The sequence below is a fragment of the Tursiops truncatus genome, chromosome 5 (genome assembly GCF_011762595.2).
Source record: "Tursiops truncatus isolate mTurTru1 chromosome 5, mTurTru1.mat.Y, whole genome shotgun sequence".
NCBI lineage: Eukaryota > Metazoa > Chordata > Mammalia > Artiodactyla > Delphinidae > Tursiops > Tursiops truncatus.
In genome coordinates, this window is record NC_047038.1 from 62,500,404 (window position 1) to 62,524,870 (window position 24,467).

The 24,467-nt window shown below is 41.5% G+C and overlaps 1 protein-coding gene across 11 annotated transcripts in view; it reads left to right on the forward strand.

Annotated features, from left to right (window-relative positions):
• Nucleotides 1-24,467, forward strand: part of TBC1D1 (TBC1 domain family member 1) — a 230,172-nt gene that overhangs the window by 105,168 nt on the left and 100,537 nt on the right. For 10 of the 11 annotated variants that reach the window (XM_073805150.1, XM_073805147.1, XM_073805143.1 and 7 more), the window contains 2 exons: nucleotides 21,812-22,270; nucleotides 24,215-24,304. In XM_073805150.1, coding sequence (XP_073661251.1) covers nucleotides 21,812-22,270; nucleotides 24,215-24,304 — 549 coding nt within the window. The remainder of the gene's footprint in view (nucleotides 1-21,811; nucleotides 22,271-24,214; nucleotides 24,305-24,467) is intronic. The other variant, XM_073805145.1, reaches the window with a different exon arrangement.

Below are 24,467 nucleotides of genomic sequence, written 5' to 3' on the forward strand. Positions count from 1 at the left end.
CAGTAATTTGGATAAAGGCACCGTATATGCAGAGGGTAGCCCTATGCTATAAATTATTTTGTGTTTATAAAAATTAATATTGATGTTGTCAAGGTGATTCCATACTGTGTTCACAAATGTTATAATTTGAATTAGGTTGATTTTACTGCAATTCCTAGGAAGTAACAAGAGTATTTATCTGACTAAGAGGGCTAATGGTTTATCTAAACTCAAGTTTGAACTGTCAGCTTCATAAAACAGGCCAGTTCTTACTATTATCACAATTTTTATTTAAGCTACAAATTTTTGTCTTAAGTAATTACCTATGCATATAAAAGGGCAGTCTTTTGAATATCGCTTTTAGACTGTCATCTGAAGTTTTTAGTTTCTGTGGATATGGAAGTTTATTTTTCAGATGGTGTCCCATGACTTAAATTTTGTGTGTTACGTAGTGAAGCATTTGGGGTCACTTAGAAATGTATGCTGAAATTCTGCATTGAAAATAATTTATCATATGTTTAAAATGAAGATTTTTTTCCTCCAAATAATTTTGTCCCTGGATGGCTTTATCTAATAAAATTAGACAGTAACCTCTAACATTTCTTAAAGTTTAAGAAAAATGTACTCTTTTAAAATAAACCTTTTTGTGAGATTGCAAAAGCAGTGTATGTAAATACAGAAAAACAACATGTTGATAAGCAAAAATAAGGAACCACCGAATTTCTGCTACCCAGAGATAACCACGGGCAGTCCCTTCCAGATCTTTAGTGATGAGCAGTGTTTAAAATTGCATCTCTTTTGCTGAAAATAAGTAGAAGAGATAACAGCTCTTCACACATACATACTTTTAAAAAAACCTGTCAGAGTTTTGGCCCAGAATGCCAAAACGGACTGGGTGCATGGGGTGGGGACTTGTTCTCTGGGCTGCAGCGCACGCTACCTACACAATTTCCATGCCTCCTTCAGGAATAAAATGACCTTGAAAAGAGAGAGAACTCATATGCATGAATAGGGAATTGTAATTTGTATTCAGGTTTCTGGATTTTTTTTTTGGTCTCAGTGGGTGGTTCTCCCATCCAACCAGTCAACTCTCACATCCAGTGAATTACTAATTCTTGCCTGTTTGACCTTCGGAATTGTGCTTTGCCTCATCATCTTCTCTGCATTTGTATTGCCACAGCCCTAGCTGGAGGACGTCATTTCTTCCTGCTCAGATGCTCCTTTGTTCACACGTGGATTCGTTTATTCGGTCTGATGTGAGGAAAAGGGCCAGGCACTGGGGTGACAAGGCCCTTGGTTCTGGGACTGAGCTTCTCAGCAGGGTGAGGGCAGGGAACTAAGCCATTCCCACTTCAGCATCCTCCTGCCTGTCATCCTCCTTCTGCTGTTTTGTCCGTCAAACCCATTCTCTCCACAGCAGCCGTGTGATCTGTTGGAAACTCTGCTGGCCCAGCCTCACCTGTGTCAGCCTCCCGCCATGTGCTAGGCGAGAGGAGCGCCCTCCTTGCCTCTCCTGACCAGCCTCGACTCCTTGAAGGCTCAGCCCAGGGCTCCTCTCCTCCAAGCCTCTCCTCCTGTCCTACCCTCTCCTCCCTTCACTGGGGACCGCTCCTGTGGCCTCCAGTGCCTGATTTTCTAAAAAGTGCTGTGTTTCTTTCTCCACTTAGATGGTCACTTTCATCGACAGCCCCAGTGCCCAACACTGATGCAGAAGACTCCGTGTTTCTGTAAAATGGAAATAGCATGGTTTTCCTCAGAGGGTTGGTGTGAGGATGCAGCGAGGTAATCTGTGTGAAGCATGGTGTCTGGCACATAGTTGGCTTCCGTAAGTGGGGGTTTAGTGCCCGAGATATGATATTAACTTAAACTACTTGATTCGATGAAGGTCTCAGAAGTTCAGCTTTTCCCCGGACAGTGTGCATATGATTGTATAGAATATTGGTGTCACACTTTCTCTACCTGATATTAGGTAAGGTTCATGAAAATAGTCATTTTATTTTTTGTTTCTTTCATTTTTTTTTTTTTTTTTTCCTACGGTACTCGGGCCTCTCACTGTTGTGGCCTCTCCCGTTGCGGAGCACAGGCTCCGGACGCGCAGGCTCAGTGGCCTGGCTCACGGGGCCAGCCGCTCCGCAGTATGTGGGATCTTCCTGGACCAGGACACGAACCCGTGTCCCCTGCATCAGCAGGAGGACTCTTAACCACTGCGCCACTAGGGAAGCCCCATATTTTCAAATAAATATATTTAAATTAAGGTTAATTAGATTACATTATTTATTTTACACTTTAAGATAGAGAAACAGAAAAATGCCCTTCACTTGCCTCTCACATTAAAGTGTGTGTGTTTAGTAAACACTGACACAAACCTGCAGGGTCCACAGAAATGAATCAAATGACACCCCATTCCCAGCCCCAAATGTCAGTGCTGTGACCTGTATTACCACAGCAGGCCGGGGCCCGTGGGAATGGAGGTGCTTGAATGGGTCTGGAAGAATCAGCAGATGCTAGTGGAGAGTCGATGGAAGAAGATTCTAGAGTAAAGGCTGCCCTGCATGCCTGCATTTGTCAGATGTGAGCTGCAGCTTAAATGACAGTTTCTTGAAATGAGAATTCAAAGGTATTTTGTCATGTTTTCCTACCGTCCCATTGGCAGGGCTAACATAAAGTTGACAGTTGAAAATTATTTTCATTTGTTAGTATATTAGACTAAATTGTCATAATCAAGGACTAGCTAGGCAATACATCACATCAGACTCAAATTGAGTACTTATAACATGTGAAAAGAGTTGTAACGTTTTTATATTGATGAAGAATTTACATAGAAATTAATTCCGTAACTCTAAGTAATGGACATTTGAGTTTTAACCCACTTAGATTTTGCTTCCCTTATGGGCTGCATCATAACATTGTAATATCCCTTTATAGACTTCGATGGCTAAAGCTTCTGGTCTAGTTTTCCCATTTTCAGCTAGATTTATGTGTGCATTGGGGCGGTGGGATGGCTTTGTTTTATTGTTCATCTATGCAGTATATACACACCATGATCCTGAGAGAGATGGCTGGCGGTGGTGGTGATCTTATGTTTGAGTTATTGTAGCTGGTCCCTCCGCTGCACCTGCCCCCCAACACCCCCGCTTCCTTAAGTCCAAGAATCCTTAACCTGGAATCTGAGGATGGAAGTTGGGAGTGGGGGTCCCTGAACTTGGATGGGGAAAAAAATTCACCTTTATTTCCACTAACCTTTAACTGCAGTTTAACATCTTCAGTTATGAGTCATCACCCTCCCTGTAGCATTAGCAACTCCTGTGATAGTAACATCAATAAAATCACGTGTTTTCATATTGCATTATAGTTGCTACACATCTCTCAAAAATACTCTATATGCTCATCATTACTTTGAATTATGGCAGACATACGATTTGCCGCTAGACCTTGTTAAATTTGGTGATAAGCACATAATGCTTTATCATAATTATTTGGATAATTCCTTCCTGGTATAATTCTTTTGTATTGCTTTGTGTAAATGCCTATGGCATTTAAAAATCTAACTCTGAGAAGAGTCCGTAGGGGTTTGTCAGAGGGTGTCTGTGGCACAGCGAGTTTAGGAGCCTCTGCTTTGGTCCCTGGGGTGCATTTGAGAGAGCATACCAACATTTACTTTGGGAGGACTGGTAGGAATGTGGGGTATGTAATTAAAAGCTGAGATACCGTCTCTCATTCCCATACATCCTTGCCTGTTGTCTTAACCCCTGGCAGCATGGAGCTTTGCACTGCCTCGGTAGCTCTTGTGGTCATTGTAATATACGCTCACCACAAAGAAAAAGCGTTAAAGTACATTCTCTATAGCCTTTGAAAAAATACGCTAAATGAGTCCCATCCAAAAATGGTTAAAATAAAAATAGCTTAGGTGCTTAAAGGGGCAGCCTTCAGCTGTCTAGAAAAATCTTATAATCCAAAAAGATTTAGTCTCAGTGTTTCTGGTTTGCTATTTTTACAGCATTTGTTCCTTCTGCAAATATTTGTTGCATGTATACTATGCACAGGCATTGTGTTGGAGATTCCACAGGTTTATCATGGTTTCTCTTCTAAGGTTTACTTGAGATATCTCTTATCACTTAAAAACCTTGAAATCACTAAACTTTCATTTTCAATTGCAATCATTCATACATTGAGCATACTTGCTGTATGCCAGGCACTGTCCTAGGCACTTTGGGCTGTATCAGTGAGCAAAATAGACAATAATTTTGCTGTCTTATAGCTGACGTTCAAGAATTTAGGTGTTTTCTGCTCTGAAGTTTGTAGGGCTGTCCTGAAAGTGCCACAGAAACTGTTTGCCACTCACAGACCTGTGTAGTTTTGTAAGGTAGTGGTTTTCACTCTCTGTTCCTGTGGGCCTTGTGACACCTCAGGGCTGGCAGGAGGAAGGAGAAGGGAATGTCCTCCTTCCCCAGCTCCATTTTTTTTTTTTTATTTTTACATCTTTATTGGAGTATAATTGCTTTACAATGGTATGTTAGTTTCAGCTTCACAACAAAATGAATCAGTTATATATATACATATGTTCCCATATCTCTTCCCGCTTACGTCTCCCTCCCTCCCACCCTCCCTATCCCACCACTCCAGGCAGTCACAAAGCACCCAGCTGATCTCCCTGTGCTATGCAGCTGCTTCCCACTAGCTATCTACCTTACGTTTGGTAGTGTATATATGTCCATGCCTCTCTCTCACTTTGTCACAGTTTACCCTTCCCCCTCCCCATAGCCTCAAGTCCATTCTCTAGTAAGTCTGTGTCTTTATTCCTGTTTCACCCCTAGGTTTTTCATGACATTTCTTTTCCTTAAATTCCATATATATGTGTTAGCATACGGTATTTGTCTTTCTCTTTCTGACTTACTTCACTCTGTATGACAGACTCTAGGTCTATCCACCTCATTACAAATAGCTCAATTTCGTTTCTTTTTATGGCTGAGTAATATTCCATTGTATATATGTGCCACATCTTCTTTATCCATTCATCCGATGATAGACACTTAGGTTGTTTCCATCTCTGGGCTATTGTAAATAGAGCTGCAATGAACATTTTGGTACATGACTCTTTTTGAATTATGGTTTTCTCAGGGTATATGCCCAGTAGTGGGATTGCTGGGTCGTATGGTACTTCTATTTGTAGTTTTTTAAGGAAACTCCATACTGTTCTCCATAGTGGCTGTATCAATTTACATTCCCACCAACAGTGCAGGAGGGTTCCCTTTTCTCCACACCCTCTCCAGCATTTATTGTTTCTAGATTTTTTGATGATGGCCATTCTGACTGGTGTGAGATGATATCTCATTGTAGCTTTGATTTGCATTTCTCTAATGATTAGTGATGTTGAGCATTCTTTCATGTGTTTGTTGGCAGTCTGTATTTCTTCTTTGGAGAAATGTCTATTTAGGTCTTGTGCCCATTTTTGGATTGGGTTGTTTGTTTTTTTTGTTATTAAGGTGCATATAAATTTTGGAGATTAATCCTTTGTCAGTTGCTTCATTTGCAAATATTTTCTCCCATTCTGAGGGTTGTCTTTTGGTCTTGTTTATGGTTTCCTTTGCTGCGCAAAAGCTTTTAAGTTTCATTAGGTCCCATTTGTTTAGTTTTGTTTTTATTTCCATTTCTCTAGGAGGTGGGTCAAAAAGGACCTTGCTGTGATTTATGTCATAAAGTGTCCTGCCTATGTTTTCCTCTAAGAGTTTGATAGTTTCTGGCCTTACATTTAGGTCTTTAATCCATTTTGAGCTTATTTTTGTGTATGGTGTTAGGGAGTGATCTAATCTCATACTTTTACATGTATCTGTCCAGTTTTCCCAGCACCACTTATTGAATAGGCTGTCCTTTCTCCACTGTACATTCCTGCCTCCTTTATCAAAGATAAGGTGACCATTTGTGGGTGGGTTTATCTCTGGGCTTTCTATCCTGTTCCATTGATCTATATTTCTGTTTTTGTGCCAGTACCATACTGTCTGGATTACTGTAGCTTTGTAGTATAGTCTGAAGTCAGGAAGCCTGATTCCTCCAGCTCCATTTTTCGTTCTCAAGATTGCTTTGGCTATTCGCGGTCTTCTGTGTTTCCATACAAATTGTGAAATTTTTTGTTCTAGTTCTGTGAAAAATGCCAGTGGTAGTTTGATAGGGATTGCATTGAATCTGTAGATTGCTTTGGGTAGTAGAGTCATTTTCACAATGTTGATTCTTCCAATCCAAGAACATGGTATATGTCTCCATCTATTTGTATCATCTTTAATTTCTTTCATCAGTGTCTTATAATTTTCTGCATACAGGTCTTTTGTCTCCTTAGGTAGGTTTATTCCTAGGTATTTTATTCTTTTTGTTGCAATGGTAAATGGGAATGTTTTCTTGATTTCACTTTCAGATTTTTCATCATTAGTGTATAGGAATGCCAGAGATTTCTGTGCATTAATTTTGTATCCTGCTACTTTACCAAATTCATTGATTAGCTCTAGTAGTTTTCTGGTAGCATCTTTAGGATTCTCTATGTATAGTGTCATGTCATCTGCAAAGAGTGACAGCTTTACTTCTTCTTTTCCGATTTGGATTCCTTTTATTTCCTTTTCTTCTCTGATTGCTGTGGCTAAAACGTCCAAAACTATGTTGAATAAGAGTGGTGAGAGTGGGCAACCTTGTCTTGTTCCTGATTTTAGTGGAAATGCTTTCAGTTTTTCACCATTGAGGACGATGTTGGCTGTGGGTTTGTCATATATGCCCTTTATTATGTTGAGAAAAGCTCGCTCTATGCCTACTTTCTGCAGGGTTTTTATCGTAAATGGGTGTTGGATTTTGTCAAAAGCTTTCTCTGCATCTATTGAGATGATCATATGGGTTTTCTCCTTCAATTTGTTAATATGGTGTATCACGTTGATTGATTTGCGTGTATTGAAGAATCCTTGCATTCCTCGAATAAACCCCACTTGATCATGGTGTATGATCCCTTTAATGTGCTGTTGGATTCTGTTTGCTAGTATTTTGTTGAGGATTTTTGCATCTATGTTCATCAGTGATATTGGCCTGTAGTTTTCTTTCTTTGTGACATCCTTGTCTGGTTTTCGTATCAGGGTGATGGTGGCCTCGTAGAATGAGTTGGGGAGTGTTCCTCCCTCTGCTATATTTTGGAAGAGTTTGAGAAGGATAGGTGATAGCTCTTCTCTAAATGTTTGATAGAATTCGCCTGTGAAGCCATCTGGTCCTGGGCTTTTGTTTGTTGGAAGATTTTTAATCACAGTTTCCATTTCAGTGCTTGTGATTGGTCTGTTCACATTTTCTATTTCTTCCTGATTCAGTCTTGGCAGGTTGTGCCTTTGTAAGAATTTGTCCATTTCTTCCAGGTTGTCCATTTTATTGGCATAGAGTTGCTTGTAGTACTCTCTCATGATCTTTTGTATTTCTTCAGTGTCAGTTGTTACTTCTCCTTTTTCATTTCTAATTCTATTGATCTGAGTCTTCTCCCTTTTTTTCTTGATGAGTCTGGCTAATAGTTTATCAATTTTGTTTATCCTTTCAAAGAACCAGCTTTTAGTTTTATTGATCTTTGCTATCGTTTCCTTCATTTCTTTATCATTTTTTTCTGATCTGATTTTTATGATTTCTTTCCTTCTGCTAACTTTGGGGTTTTTTTGTTCTTTTTTCTCTAATTGCTTTAGTTGCAAGTTTAGGTTGTTTAATTGAGATGTTTCCTGTTTCTTAAGGTAGGATTGTATTGCTATAAACTGCCCTCTTAGAACTGCTTTTGCTGCATCCCATAGATTTTGAGTCATCGTGTCTCCATTGTCATTTGTTTCTAGGTATTTTTTGATTTCCTCTTTGATTTCTTCAGTGATCACTTCGTTATTAAGTAGTGTATTGTTTAGCCTCCATGTGTTTGTATTTTTTACAGATCTTTTCCTGTAATTGATATCTATTCTCATAGCGTTGTGGTCGGAAAAGATACTTGATACAATTTCAATTTTCTTATATTTACCAAGGCTTGATTTGTGACCCAAGATATGATCGATCCTGGAGAACGTTCCATGAGCACTTGAGAAAAATGTGTATTCTGTTTTGTTTGGATGGAATGTCCTATAAATATCAATTAAGTCCATCTTGTTTAATGTATCATTTAAAGCTTGTGTTTCCTTATTTATTTTCATTTTGGATGATCTGTCCATTGGTGAAAGTGGGGTGTTAAAGTCCCCTACTATGAATGTGTTACTGTCTATTTTCCCTTTTATGGCTGTTAGTATTTGCCTTATGTATTGAGGTGCTCCTATGTTGGGTGCATAAATATTTACAATTGTTATATCTTCTTCTTGGATCGATCCCTTGATCATTGTGTAGTGTCCTTCTTTGTCTCTTCTAATAGTCTTTATTTTAAAGTCTATTTTGTCTGATATGAGAATTGCTACTCCAGCTTTCTTTTGGTTTCCATTTGCATGAAATACCTTTTTCCATCCCCTTACTTTCAGTCTGTATGTGTCTCTAGGTCTGAAGTGGGTCTCTTGTAGACAGCAAATATATGTGTCTTGTTTTTGTATCCATTCAGCCAATCTGTGTCTTTTGGTGGGAGCATTTAGTCCATTTACATTTAAGGTAATTATCGATATGTATGTTCCCATTCCCATTTTCTTAATTGTTTTGGGTTCGTTATTGTAGGTCTTTTCCTCCTTTTGTGTTTCTTGCCTAGAGAAGTTCCTTTAGCAGTTGTTGTAGAGCTGGTTTGGTGGTGCTGAAGTCTCTCAGCTTTTGCTTGTCTGTAAAGGTTTTAATTTCTCCATTAAATCTGAATGAGATCCTTGCTGGGTAGAGTAATCTTGGTTGCAGGTTTTTCTCCTTCAACACTTTCAATATGTCCTGCCAGTGCCTTCTGGCTTGCAGAGTTTCTGCTGAAAGATCAGCTGTTAACCTTATGGGGATTCCCTTGTGTGTTATTTGTTGTTTTTCCCTTGCTGCTTTTAATATGCTTTCTTTGTATTTAATTTTTGACAGTTTGATTAATATGTGTCTTGGCGTATTTCTCCTTGGATTTATCCTGTATGGGACTCTCTGTTCTTCCTGGACTCGATTAACTATTTCCTTTCCCATATTAGGGAAGTTTTCAACTATAATCTCTTGAAATATTTTCTCAGTCCCTTTCTGTTTCTCTTCTTCTTCTGGAACCCCTATAATTCGAATGTTGGTGCGTTTAATGTTGTCCCAGAGGTCTCTGAGACTGTTCTCAGTTCTTTTCATTCTTTTTTCTTTATTCTGCTCTGCATTAGTTATTTCCACTATTTTATCTTCCAGGTCACTTATCCGTTCTTCTGCCTCAGTTATTCTGCTATTGATCCCATCTAGAGTATTTTTCATTTCATTTATTGTGTTGTTCATCATTGTTTGTTTCATCTTTAGTTCTTCTAGGTCCTTGTTAACTGTTTCTTGCATTTTGTCTATTCTATTTCCAAGATTTTGGATCATCTTTACTATCATTATTCTGAATTCTTTTTCAGGTAGACTGCCTATTTCCTCTTCATTTGTTAGGTCTGGTGGGTTTTTATCTTGCTCCTTCATCTACCGTGTGTTTTTCTGTCTTCTCATTTTGCTTATCTTACTGTGTTTGGGGTCTCCTTTTTGCAGGCTGCAGATTAGTAGTTCCCATTGTTTTTTGTGTCTGTCCCCAGAGGCTAAAGTTGGTTCACTGGGTTGTGTAGGCTTCCAGGTGGAGGGAACTAGTGCCTGTGTTCTGGTGGATGAGGCTGGATCTTGTCTTTCTGGTGGGCAGGTCCATGTCTGGTGGTGTGTTTTGGGGTGTCTGTAGACTTATTATGATTTTAGGCAGCCTCTCTGCTAATGGGTGGGGTTGTGTTCCTGTCTTGCTAGTTGTTTGGCATAGGATGTCCAGCACTGTAGCTTGCTGGTCGTTGAGTGAAGCTGGGGGCTGGCGTTTAGATGGAGATCACTGGGAGATTTTCGCCGTATGATATTATGTGCAGCTGGGAGGCCTCTTCTGGACCAGTGTCCTGAAGTTGGCTCTCTCACCTCAGAGGCACAGCACTAACTCCTGGCTGCAGCACCAAGAGCCTTTCATCCACAGGGCTCCTTAATTTGGGATGATTCGTTGTCTATTCATGTATTCCACAGATGCAGGGTACATCAAGTTGATTGTGGAGCTTTAATCCGCTGCTTCTGAGGCTGCTGGGAGAGATTTCCCTTTCTCTTCTTTGTTCTCACAGCTCCTAGGGGCTCAGGTTTGGATTTGGCCCCGCCTGTGCGTGTAGGTCGCAGTCGCCGGAGGGCGGAGGGCGTCTGTTCTTTGCTCAGACAGGACGGGGTTAAAGGAACCGCTGATTCGGAGGCTCTGGCTCACTCAGGCTGGGGGTAGGGAGGGTCACTGAGTGTGGGGCGGGCCTGAGGCGCGCCGTGCGTTCTCCCGGGGAAGTTGTCCCTGGATCCCGGGACCCTGGCAGTGGCGGGCTGCACAGGCTCCCCGGAAGGGGGGTGTGGATAGTGACCTGTGTTCGCACACAGGCTTCTTGGTGGCGGCAGCAGCGGCCTTAGTGTCTCATGTCTGTCTCTGGGGTCCGCACTTTTAGCCGCGGCTCGTGCCCGTCTCTGGAGCTCCTTTAAGCAGCGTTCTTAATCCCCTCTCTTCGAGCACCAGGAAGTAAAGAGGGAAGAAAAAGTCTCTTGCCTCTTCTGCAGGTCCAGACTTTTCCCCGGACTCCCTCCCGGCCAGCCGTGGCGCACTAACCCCTTTAGGCTGTGTTCACGCCGCCAACCCCAGTCCTCTCCCGTTGCTCCAGCTGAAGCCGGAGCCTCAGCTCCCAGCCCCGCCCGCCCCGGCGGGTGAGCAGACAAGCCTCTCGGCTGGTGAGTGCTGGTCGGCCCTGATCCTCTGCGCTGGAATCTCTCCGCTTTGCCCTCCGCACCCCTGTTGCTGTGCTCTCCTCCGCGGCTCTGAAGCTCCCCCACTCCGCTACCCGCAGTCTCCGCCCGCGAAGGGGCTTCCTAGTGTGTGTACACTTTTCGTCCTTCACAGCTCCCTCCCGCTGGTGCAGCACCCGTCCCTATCCTTTTGTCTCTGTTTATTTTTTTCTTTTGCCCTACCCAGGTACGTGGGGGGTTTCTTGCCTTTGGGGAGGTCTGAGGTCTTCTGCCAGCGTTCAGTAGGTGCTCTGTAGGAGTTGTTCCACGTGTAGATGTATTTCTGGTGTATCTGTGGGGAGGAAGGTGATCTCCGCGTCTTACTCTTCCGCCATCTTCCCCCCCAGCTCCATTTTAATCAGAGCTTTGCTACTCTTATATTTTGGGGTGAGCTGGGCGAGAGTTTCATTGCCTACAGGATGTTTGGAAATTTGGTCACATTAAAAATGTGATTGGCATTATCTGTGGTTGGCTGATATGGAATAAATTTTTGTCACTTATTACCAGTTTTGTACTGAAAGGCAGTTGGAATAATAGCAAGCTCATTGCTTTTAGGTGCTGTTACTTTAATAATAGAGAGTTGACCTTTTCTTACTTGGCAAATATGAAGGTCACAGTTGGCATTTTTTGGAAACTAATATGTGCTAGGCTCTACACTAACAACTTTCACATTGTTTAATTTTCTCCTCAAAATAACCTAAAAGGGTAGCTGGTAATATCCAATTTTGATATAAGAGGATGCCGAGCTTCTAAGAAGCTGGGTGTCCTGCTCAGACTTGCACATGAAGTGGCAGAGTTTGGAGCTTATTTTGGCATTTCAGCTCCAGAGTTCCCTGTAGGAACTGTCAGTGCAGTAGATTCATGGCTTCAGCTGGGGAAGGAGTTAGGGCTGACTTTTTCTATCTTTTTAAAGTTTATTCTGTTTCAGCTCCCACATGCCCTCTCTCCCCCATCTCCCTCCGAATGGAATGTGTCTCTGTGGTCTAAAAAGCAATACTGGGTTCACTCTCATCTCTCTTACTTACCTTCCCCCCTTCCCACATGCACACAAACACTTCATGCTCTAAACGCAGCTAGGGGGAGCCTAAGTGGTGTATGCAAAGTTTGGGGTGCTCCTCACACATTTGCCAGAACGGCTTCTGATTGAGCAGAGTTCATGACAGGTAGCATGAGGTTAATTGGAATTGGATCCTGAATAGGTTAAAAAAATTTTTTTTTTTTGGTATTTCCATTGTGTACAGTGTTTGCAGTGAATGAAATTGATGCTGTGATCGGAAAGGAATAAGATGGTTCTAGAATGGGTTGACACTATGCCCATGACGATAAATGCAGAACACTATGATCCTTTTTTTTTTTTTTTAAGTAAAGGAAATGACCATTTAGTATACACAGGCAGCCATAGGTAAGAAAAAAACTAACTGTGATATCTCTGGACTTGGGATTATAGGCAACTTTAACTTTATATGTTTTTGTATTTTTCTTTTATATGGATGTGTATTAAGCTTGTTACTGAAAATAAAAGATGACTAAAGAGTACATTCTGCTGCTGAGTTTAAAAAGGGGTCTGGGGACTTCCCTGGCAGTCCGGTGGTTAAGACTACTTGCTTCCATTGCAGGGGACATGGTCCGGGAACTGTGGCTTCATGAACTGTGGGTTGGGTGGGCCTGTGTGTCCCACCTAACGAGTTTAATATGTTTGGTCCTGGGTGATTTTAGGTAGAAGCAAAACACTATTGGTGCCCAGTGCTCTAGCTGGTTTCACTGCTTTGTTTATAAATGCACGCTATGTGACCAAATATTCCTTTATTGAAGATCTCTCCTCAGTGATAAAATTTCAAAAGGGCATCATTTATAGAAACTAATTATGGCGTGTGTCCTGGAGAAGGAGCCAGTGCTCTGTTTAACGGTTTCTTATAGCACGTTTATACGTTTTTAGTTGCCCTGCCTTGTAGAAGAGAGACCGCAGTAGCCCTTTTCAAAGATTATGTAACATACGTAACTGATACCGGGTGATTGCTATGGTTAACTGCTAGTTCGTTATATTTGTGAATGTTTCGTAATCTTGGAGAGATTATTTTGAAGTAAACTTTAATCAAAATTATAGAGTAGCATTTCTTATAAGGCATTTGCTCTTACGTGTTTAACAACCTGAGACCTCTGAAATACAGTCAGTTTATTTGCAAATCAGATTTGCCCTTAAATGGTATAACTAGCTTGTCAGATATCTGTGGCGAGTCTTGTGTTTTTGTCTTCACTAGTTTGTTCATCTGTGCTGTGAGCAGGGTCTGGATCTGTGCAGTTGGGCTGCTTTATTGCTGTTCACAGCTTGCCTAGGGTCTTAATAATCCCATGGATTTTGGGTGTGATGGTGTAGCGGGCAGGGAGAGGAGCGCGTTCCTTACCTCGGGGCATGACAGAGGACAGGTGGTAAGAGAGCTGAGAGCTGTCAGGTGCTTCCAAAAACTGCAGGTGCCAGGGCCCCACCTCCACAGGCTGCTTCACCTCAACTGATGAGTAGTCACTCATTTTTAAAATTACTGGCAGTTCTAATGTGCGGCCACATTTGAGTTGCGAATCAGTGCATTAAATGAAGAGGGTTGGACTTCGAGGACTCATGTTCCCAGGTTGAACATCCAGTGATTTCTGTCAGTGTTTATGCTGACCATTGAAAACGTCTTGGCTTCTAAAAATTGTTTTAGAAAACTTAACGAAACAACTTCCTAATTTTACAGCAGTATCTTCTCCTACTCTTCCTTTCTTCTCCCACCTTCTTTTGTTAGCTCCTGCAGCTATTAAATCACTTCTCGAGTTGGATTTTAGTCTCATTGTTTTAAGTGTTTGTAGAAAAGTGCCAGTTTAGCCAGAAGGTTGTAGTGAACCTTTCAAACGATTATTTTGGAACATGACGCTGGGTTTTGTGTTTGCATTGCACCTTTCATGGGGTTTAAAAGCTATTAAGATAAGAGTTTATCCAGTTTGCCATATCAGAACTAGAGTGGCTGAATACTACTACTTTTGTTTGACCTGGAGGATAGAAAGATGAGGCAGTCCTGACTGAGGGTGTGAGACCTGCGTTAGGGGCCAGGAGTCATCAGTGTTTCTGACGTGCCAGGCGCTTCCCCAGCCAGCTCACAGCACGTTTGATCTTTATTTTGGGAAGATGTAATGCATTCATCTGCCCTTTGGCTAATTGTAAGCGCACAGCAGGAGTGGAGGCATTGGTTCCCTTTGAGGAGTCACGACAGACCTCTCCTGGGGACCAACCTTCTCCAGCACGCATTGGAAATTGCACATGCAGACGTGTCTCTTCCTCCCTGCACTGTGAACCTCTACGAAGGCCAGGAGGAATCTCGTCTCATTCACTGTATGAGGTGTATTCACATCTTTATTTCGAATCTAGTCTTGACAGGCTGGACCGTTGGGTAATATGAATGCTCATGCATGTCTTATATAGAGAGCATTAGACAACTGTCTTATTCTCTTTAAATAACTTGAGTATGGAGCACTAGTAAGAAGGTATTTTCTTAGTCGTTTTGTGTGAAATTCAAGACATGTAAGGTAGAGTGAGGCGACACGGTTTAATTTCGTTTTCTTCCCCTATTTACGTTGTTTATGACCAGTAAGTACAAATAACCACTCATCAACAAAAAGAAAACACAAGTCTGTTCCTTCTGGAAAATAATTATGTGGAATGATTATTTTCTGTTTGAAGTGCTTGTTTTAACTCCTTGCAGTGTGGGAACATTTAATCCAACGGACAAAACACAGTGTGGCCTGCCATGTTTTTGCAATTTTGGAATGCTTTAATCTTAAATAACAGGAGGAAATGCTAGAGTTCTAAATGCAAATATGGGCTGCTTTAGATTCATTTAATATTTTATTTGTTACTAGTTGGCAGAAAAACAAACGTGTAAACGTACAGCAAAATGGCTTTTTGTTCTAAATACTGTTTCAGGAGCTCTTTCCTAAGTCCTTGTGAATAAAATTACACTTGCCGTGTGTTTATAATCCTTTAAAATCCTCAAATCCTTAAAAAGAAACTTGACCCACAGGTTTAAATAAGGACTTTATTTACAGAAATGAATATTTCTAATTCTCTTAGAGTATCATTTTCTGGCTACTTATACAACAATATTCACTCAAACCTGCTACAGAAACTTCATACTATACTGTGTATTTGTTAGTATGTGAATTCAAAAGAAACTTGTTTTGGCTGTGAAATAAGTGCAGACTTGCTTTAAAATTGACCTTTAGTATAAATTCAAATAGGTTGACAGAAGAGCAGTTCAGTAAATTTTTATATGTCTAAAAGGGCCTGTTTCTTCATTATTGGCGATTCATTTCAATTTACATTTTTGTTGTGATCCCTGTTATTGAAAGAAAACCAAATCTCAAACCCTCATTGAATTTATCTCAACAAAATGCTTTTCAGATTCTTGTTTTTGCTGCAGTTAGTTGATTTACTTTATCTGCTTATCTGCAATCAGAAATGACGTAGATATTACTGCTGTGACTAAACTAAAAACAGATTTTTTTCAAAGTACTCAGATTATATCGTGGGAATAAACTCCACTGACCTCAGCCTATTTGCCCTGAAAGTGTCTGTATGTTTGCAGTAAATATTGTAACTTGAAGTATACGTTCTCATAGACTAAAGTGTCACCTTGAGACATTTTTCAGTTGCTTGCTTACTTTGGACGGTCAGTGTGGGCATCCCCTCTTTATTTTATATATGTCTGTCTGTAAGCTGCCAACTTCAGCAGACCCGTCTCAGCCCTTGGTTTAGTTTCAGCCCCCTCCTCTCCCTTTCTTGAAGAAGGAGTGCTTGTTTCCTTTGCCATCTCTGGCATCATCCTTGCCTGCCTGCCTGTCCTCCTGCTTCTCTGCCTGTGATTCCTCGGCTTCTTTATACCTGAAATGTTGGTGTATCCTAAACATCTCATCTTTGCCCTCTTCCTTTACCTTCCCTTTTTCTGTTCTCAAGGCATCAGCCACCTCTGGTCTGTGTATACGTGCTGGTGATGTCCGGTCTAGCTCTCCTGTCTTGGACTCCAGGCTGGCTTGTCCAGCTGCCCACTAGATGCCTTTACGTTCAAGTCCTCTTGTTCGTACTCAGCATGGACAGGAGCAGAGCTCATTGTAATCTCTCCTCAAGCCTGCTGCCTCTGTATTCCCTACTGAAGAAGTCTAAGCCAGAGCCCTGTGAGTCCCGTGCCGTCTTCCACACCCTCAATGCCCCTGTCTGGGTAATCACCAAGTCTTGTGGGTCTGTCTTCCAGAATCTTTCACGCAGCCTTTCTCTCTGTCTTCAGTGCTTGCTGCTTAGTCCAGGTTCCCAGCAAACCCCATCTCTCTTACTGTAAAGGGTTCTAATCAAACTTCCCTCCAGGCCCCACTCCCTTCCAAGGCAGAGGGCTACCTTGTGTTCATCTCACACTTCTGAATCCCTACCTTCTGGCATCCAATCATACCAAGGACAATGTTTGAAACTAAAATGAAGTAAGTGGCCCAGTTCCCTTATGTAACAAGCAACAGTATAGGTGAGTCTAGGACAGAGTTATAAAGAATAGAGAATTCAGGGGCTTCCCTGTGGCGCAGTGGTTAAGAATCCGCCTGCCAACGCAGGGGACACGGGTTCGATCGCTGGTCCAGAAGATCCCACATGCCGCGGAGCAGCTAAGCCCGTGCGCCACAACTGCTGAGCCTATGCTCTAGAGCCCGTGCACCGCAACTACTGAGCCTGCGTGCCACAACTACTGAAGCCCACGCGCCTAGAGCCCAGGCTCCACAACAAGAGAAGCCACCACCGTGAGAAGCCTGCATACCGCAACAAAGAGTAGCCCCCTCTCACAACCAGAGAAAAGCCCATGTGCAGCAATGAAGACCCAGCGCAGCCAAAAATAAAATAAATAAATTTATAAAAAAAAAACAGAGAATTCAGGATTTCATCACAAGTGGACAGTATGCCTTCATTTTTCTTTTTTAAAAAAATTTTTATACAATTTTTAAAGGTTACTTTCCGCTTACAGTTACTACAGAATATTGACTATATTCCCTGTGTTCCACAATACCTCCTTGAACCTGTCTTACACCCAGTAGTTTGTACCTCCCGCTCCCCTACCCTTATGTTGCTCCTCTCCCCACTGGTAACCACTAGTTCTCTATATCTGTAAGTCTGCTTCTTTCTTGTTGTATTCACTAAATTTGTTGTATTTTTTAGACTTCACATATAAGTGATTTTCTCTTGACTTATTTCACTTAGCATAATGCCCTCCAAATCCATCCATGTTGCTGCAGATGGTAAACTTTCATTCTTTTTTATGGCTGAGTAGTATTCCATTGTATATATATATACACCACCTATTCTTTATCCATTCATATGTTGATGGACACTTAGGTTTTTTCCATGTCTTGGCAATTGTAAATAATGCTGCTGTGAACATTGGGGTGCATGTATCTTTTCAAATTCATTTTTGTTTTTCTCAGATGTATACCCAGTAGTGGGATTGCTGGGTCATATGGTAGTTCTATTTTTAGCTTTTTGAGAAACCTCCATGCTGATTTCCACAGTGGCTGCACGAATTTACATTCCTACCAACAGTGTACGAGGGTTCGCTTTTCCCCACATCCTTGCCAACATTTGTTATTTGTGTTCTTTTTGATGATAGCTGTTCTGTGACAGGTGTGAGATCATTGTGGTTTTGATTTGCATTTCCCTGATGATTAGTGATGTTGAGCAGCTTTTCCTGTGCCTGTTGGCCATCTGCCTTTCTTCTTTGGAAAAATGTCTATTCTTCTGCCCATTTTAAAAATTGGGTTGTTTGTTTTTTTGATGTTAAGTTGTATGAGCTGTTTATATATGTTAGATATTAATCCCTTATTCGTCATATCATTTGCAAATATTTTCTCCCATCTACTAGACTGTCTTTGTTTTGTCAGTGGTGTCCTTTGTTGTGCAAAAGCTTTTAAGTGTAATTAGGTCCCCTTTGTTTGTCTTCACTTTTATTCCCTTTAGGAGATGGATCCAAAAAAATATTGCTTCAATTTATGTCAAAGAGTGTTCTGCCTATGTTTTCCTCTAGGAGTTTTATAGTATCCATTCTTACATTTAGGTCTTTAAGCCATTCTGAGTTTATTTTTGTATATGTGTTAGAGAATGTTCTGATTTCATTCTTTTACATGTAGGTGTACAGCATCACTTATTGAAGAAACTGTCTTTTCTCCATTGTATATTTTTGCCTCCTTTGTCATAGATACTGTAGATTAATTGACCATAAGTGTATGGGTTTATTTCTGGTTTTTCTATCCTGTTCTGTTGATCTGTATGTCTGCTTTTGTGTCAGTACAAAATCATACTGTTTTGATTACCGTAGCTTTGTAAAATAATCTGAAGTCAGGGAGTGTGATTCCTCCATCTCTGTTCTTCTTTCTCAAGATTGTTTGGCTATTCGGGGTCTTTTGTGTTTCCATATACATTTTAAAATTATTTGTTCTAGTTCTGTGAAAAATGCCATTGGTAGTTTGATAGGGATTGCAGTGAATCTGTAGATTGCCTTGGGTAGTATAGTCATTTTAACAATATTGATTCTTCCAGTCCAAAAACACGGTATGTCTTTCCATCTGTCTGTGTTGTCTTCAATTTCTTCGTCAGCATCTTAATAGTTTTTGGAATACAGGTCTTTTGCCTCCTTAGGTATGTTTATTCCTAGGTGTTTTATTCTTTTTGATGCAATGGTAAATGAGATTGTCTCCTTAATTTCTGTTTCTGATAATTTGTTGTTAGTGTATAGAAATGCAACAGATTTCTGTGTATTAATTTTCTTTAATTAATTAATTTATTTATTTTTGGCTGCAGTGGGTGTTTGTTGCTGCATGCGGGCTTTCTCTAGTTGCGGCGAGTGGAGGCTACTCTTAGTTGTGGTGTGCAGGCTTCTCATTGTGGTGGCTTCTCTTGTTGCGGAGCGTGGGCTCTAGGTGCGCGGGCTTCAGTAGTTGTGGCACATGGGCTCAGTAGTTGTGGCTTGCAGGCTCTAGAGAGCAGGCTCAGTAGTTGTCGCACATGGGCTTAGTTGCTCCGTGGCATGTGGGATCTGACCGGACCAGGGCTTGAACCCATGTCCCCTACATTGGCAGGTGGATTCTTAACCACTGTGCCACCAGGGAAGTCCCCAGTATATTAATTTTTGTATCCTGAAACATTACTGAATTCATTGATGAGCTCTTGTAGTTTTCTGGTACCATCTTTAGGATTTTCTATGTATAGTGTCATGTCATCTGCAAACAGTGACAGTTTTACTTCTTCCTTTCCAATTTGGATTCCTTTATTTCTTTTTCTTTGATTGCTTGGCTAGGACTTCCAAAACTGTGTTGAATAAAAGTGACGAGAGATCCTTGTCTTGTTCCTGATCTCAGAGTGAGTGCTTTCAGCTTTTCACTGTTGAGTATGACGTTAGCTGTGGGTTTGTCATATGCCTTCATTTTTCAAAAAACGGTGCTCAGGTCTGTTCTGGTTAAGGGAACTAAACTATCAAAGTTTTGCAAACTTAGGCACATGTGGAGTCCACTTTTTATTTAGTCTCCTAGTGTACTTGAATGACTTACAGAAATGTTTTAAAAACGTTAGATTTTTAACTATTTACAATTTATTGTTGAAACTGTGTTTGGCAATATGCCTTCAAATATTCTGAAGTTGTTATATTCTTGTCAGGATCCCTGAGATTTTTTTTTAACCCCAATTATCTCCTTGATACCCATATTCACATAGCTCACTAGAGCAGGGAGAGGCACCTGCTAGAGCAGGGAGAGGCACTGGTCTTTGAGTAAAGCGTGTGTTTCGAAGATTCTAATCAAAGGATAGGAGAGATTGGTGGTAGGAAAAATGACCACAGCTCAACTCTGACCAAGGACGATGTACTCTTTAGCTTCCTCTGACCTTGTGAAGCGAGGGAACAAGCAAGTTCTCTACTTTGTGTCTTACTTGTGTTTGTACCTTTTATTGCTGAGTCACCATAAATTCATGTGACTTCACACATTTTCTCTCCCCTTTGATATGTAACGAAAGACACCATTCATTACTCACTTCAGATGCAGTGGAAGACCCAGCATATAGAAATGTCAGTTATTGTTTTAAAAAAAGCCTCAAAAGACTGAGTAAGCTTTGAATTTTCTGTTCAGAGAGTGGGGTTAGTAATTAGGAAGATTCACATGGCTCCTGATAAAATAATTTTACCCACTTGCTCAGAAAAGCGGCAAGGTTTTCACTTGCATAAATCGTTTTTCTTTTTTTTTTTGAAAAAGTCATTATTCTTTACCCTTACAGAAACAACTTTTACCTGAAAAATCTTGTAAGCATTTTTTTTCCCCCAGAGAGAAAAACAGGCTGTTTTTGCCAAGTTCCTGTAGTGACTGGTTGGCAAAGGTGTGAGTGAAATCTAGACTTTCTACTTTCTTCTCTCTGTCCTTTTATATTGATGAACAATTTTTAGGCCTCCACAGGATATGTAATTATTTGTCAGTGGAGGAATGAGCTACAGCTCAAGCAAATACTCCGGGCACATGGTTGCTTGACGCTGAAATTCTGGCTTCCTTAGTGTCATTTAGGTCTTAAGCTTCAGGAATTAATTTTTTAAAACATAAAATCTCTGAAGATAAAACTGACTTTTTGTACGATAAAAGATCTTGAAAGGATATATCTTAATCTTTATGGCAGAGATTGTCTTTAAGGTGTGCTTGGTACGAAATCACAAAGAGAAAAGTCTTTTGAGTCGTTGGGTCTTTGGGGATTATGTTATGAACACAGAATATAAGCTTGCTTCTTAAAATCCACCAAAACCACCTCCCTTTACTGTATGTATTGATCTTTGACTTGAATTGAAAAGGGGTTCTTTTCCCTCTATGTCATTAAAAAGACATTGGGCCTATGGGTATTGGGTCTTAAATTGGATTTTCTTACAAAGAGAAAAGGAAAAATTGGCTTTGGGTGTTAGGGCATAACAAAAACTAGGCCCTTCCTTATGAAAATTGAATTTGTGCCTGTTTTGTGTTAGTACCGAGGCTGTACATCATCCAGATGATTGCACAGATGCTTATTCATGCGGTTGAGGACTCATCTCGGTCTGTGGCTTCTTTGAGGGATCTTGTCAGAAGCTAATGATGAGAGGGTGTAGCAGTAGTGCCGACAGTAGCACACGAGACCCTTTTGTTCATTCTCTTGATCATGACTTTACATTAGGAATCAAAGGCTTTAGAAGCTCAGTGGAAAGAAGCCCGTGTGTTGCCCTGATTATGATACTGTCATGGGTTGCTTACGCCTTGATTAAAACCTCCTAGCTGTGTAGTCAATACTATTCAACTCTTGGGAAATACAAGACTGAGGAATAAATTGTTAGTTGTCATTAGAGAAAATAATGATGTTGTGATTAGAAGAAAGGTTGTATAAGATAATTACAGTCTTGTTCTCCTCATCCCATCATTTATTTTGGAAGACTTGACGCACTGCCAAGACACACTGCCATGAAATTAGAATAACTGCATAATGTTCTGGTGGCAGCTTCCCGGAGAAGACCTTTGGCTTTGGAGTGGGGGCACCAGCCTGGGTTTGACTTGCCACGTGTGGCTGTGTGGCTGTGAGCTCCTTACTTAAGCTTGCAGGATGTTGGGCGCGCGAATCCTCTAGCGTAGCCCCAGCGTGGAAGAGGTGCTGAGTAAATACTTTTCCCCTTCTTGTCTCTGTGTAAGTTGCCCATTTCCCTCTCCTGGTCCCAGATTCCCAGTGGGATGCTCCTTCAGGCTGATGGAATACGCCGTGTGCCGATGGGGAGAGCATGGCGTTGGCTTCTGTGGATGCGGGTCCTGTGCCGTGCCAGCCACTGCGGGTTCCAAATAACACTCCTTCCTTGCCCGGCAGGTGCCTGAGATCATCAGCTCCATCCGGCAGGCCGGGAAGATCGCCCGCCAGGACGAGCTCCGCTGCCCTTCCGAGTTCGATGACACTTTCGCCAAGAAGTTCGAGGTGCTGTTCTGCGGCCGCGTGGCGGTGGCGCACAGGAAGGCCCCGCCCGCCCTGATTGATGAGTGCATCGAGGGCTTCAGCCACGTGAGCGGCGGCGGCTTCTCCTCGGATCAGCTCCGGGCTGCGCCGCAGCCGCCGGGGGACCGGGAGCGGGGCCCACGGCCGATGCGCAAGTCCTTCTCCCAGCCCGGGCTGCGCTCCTTGGCCTTCAGGAAGGAGTTTCAGGACGCAGGCCTGCGGAGTAGTAGTTTTTTCAGCTCCTTTGAGGAGAACGACATCGAGAACCACCTGATTAGTGGACACAATATTGTGCAGCCAACGGATATTGAGGAAAATCGAACTATGCTCTTCACGGTAAAATATTATCAAAGCCTCATGCGCATCCCCAGTCTGATCTGTGTGTTTAAAAGAAAATCTGCTTTATCACGCGAAGATTCTTTGTGAATTGCTTTTGGATTTATGTGTGAATCCATATGTTTTTATACTGAATAATTCTTTTCTCAAGATAAAATCCTTATTTAGTCCCTAATTAGCCTTTGGAATTCAGCAGGGGGTCACAAAAGAGACTCTTATCTTATATCCTCTATGACTTTTATCCCCCTCCCCCATGGTTGTGAAGACACCTTTTCAATGTGGAAAGAAGAGTTAATATGTGTAAAAGAGGCCCCCAAAGGAGATTTTAAAAATGGATATTAATTTCAAGTAATGTATTTCAACAAAATCTTTTTGGAAAATACCCCTTCTTTACTATTTTTACTAATTTGTAAAATACTTACCCTTTGTTATCTGGATAATTAGATTTGGGGATAACATGATATTTGAAATTGATACTCAAGCTGAAATATTAGTTTAGCCAATTGCTCACTCACTTTTTCCTAGAAATGGTTTGGTAAACTGACAGCCAACTGCCAGAAAAGGCATGGGCAGGGAAGCTGTCCCTTGCAGTCGCTGCTCCTGGGTTCCATGCTGATGTCGGCTCTTCTGGTCAGGCTGCCCTCCCTGGGAGTCCTCTGGGTCTGAGCCGATGGGACTCAGCTGGCCCAGTACCAAGCTGGTCTCTGACAATATAGGGAGTGGATTGTTCCTCGGCCTCCTCTGTCTCTTCTTTGGCCTAAGGCTGACTAGAGAGAGCAACACGAGCTTAAATGTAAACTCTTGGCGTCTGTGCCTAATTCGGGGCAGAGGATGGCCCAGGAGTGAGGAAGCTGGCTGTGTGGATGTATGCAGGTTCAAGATCAAGATGGGGTGTCAGAGGCCCGATTTCTTCCTCTTTTCATGGTTGACCTAGTATACTGAAAAGAGTGCTACGTTGGCAGTCAGTCTGGTGCTGTAATGTGTGATATATATTTTAAAAAAACAAAACAAAGCAAAAACCCTCTTGGTGTCATTGGGAAAGCTGCTCAGTGCATTTATTTTCAAGTACTTATTATGTGACTGCTGTATACAGGGTCCTGTGTAATACGTTAGAAATACAGCAGTGAACAAGACAGGCATGATCTCTGCCCACGTGGAATTTAGATTCCAATGAGAGACTGGCGATTGTACAGGTAATTGTCTCACTAAAATTGTGATAAATGCCGTAAAGGAGAAGTAAAGGATGCTGTGAGGGCATCTGGGGAATCAGGGAAGACTTTCTTGAGGAAGTGGTTTTCACTGAGCAGGTTTCATTGTGGCCAGCTGGGTTCAGGGAGCAGCAAGGTGAGGGAGGGGTGCTGCACAGTTAACAGTGTGGTTATTGCAACACAGTCCCCTGCTGTAATGGAGATCTGTTACGCTGACCCAGGTATGTAAGACAGTGTTAATTTGTCCTAACGCTCTAGCTTTTTTAGAAAGTCAGGTAAGCAGTAGTGAATATCTAACACAGTATGCATTCAACAAATGGTAGATTGTTTTAACAATAATTTAAGAAGACTTTTCTAATCATTAGGAAGTGTTCTAGAAATCTTGAAAGAGAAGCTCCTGTTTCCTGGGAGGTTCACTTATGTAGGAACCTCTCTTCCTTACAAAGGGGGGATGTGGGAACCTGAGGCTTAGTTGCCAACTTCTGTATATTTGGTCCTTTCACCTCAAGACTGCTGCCTGATGTAGGTGAACACACTGATGGTTGTCTGTGCTACCTGAAATCTGTAGGATAGATTGTGACCTTGAAGTGATTTTCTACATGAGATGGTCAGAATTCTATAGGAGCTTGACCCATTGAGTCTCTATTTTCATAGGTTATGAAATGAGAAAGTTCGTGTATAAATCTGAATTCAGTGTTCATAAAAAGCTAGTTTCTTTTTTTGTTTGTCTTTTAAGATTGGTCAGTCTGAAGTTTACCTCATCAGTCCTGACACCAAAAAAATAGCGTTGGAGAAAAATTTTAAGGAGATATCCTTTTGCTCTCAGGTAAATGGAGATGGGTTATCAGCTCAATTGCCATTTGATTTTTTAATGAATACTTATACCGTCATTCAGCAGAAGTGGTTACGGTCACAAGATGTATGCTTTCTAAGTACTGGGTTTGTGATCTTGCATTTCCTTTTGTGTATTAAGGCAAACTATAAATATA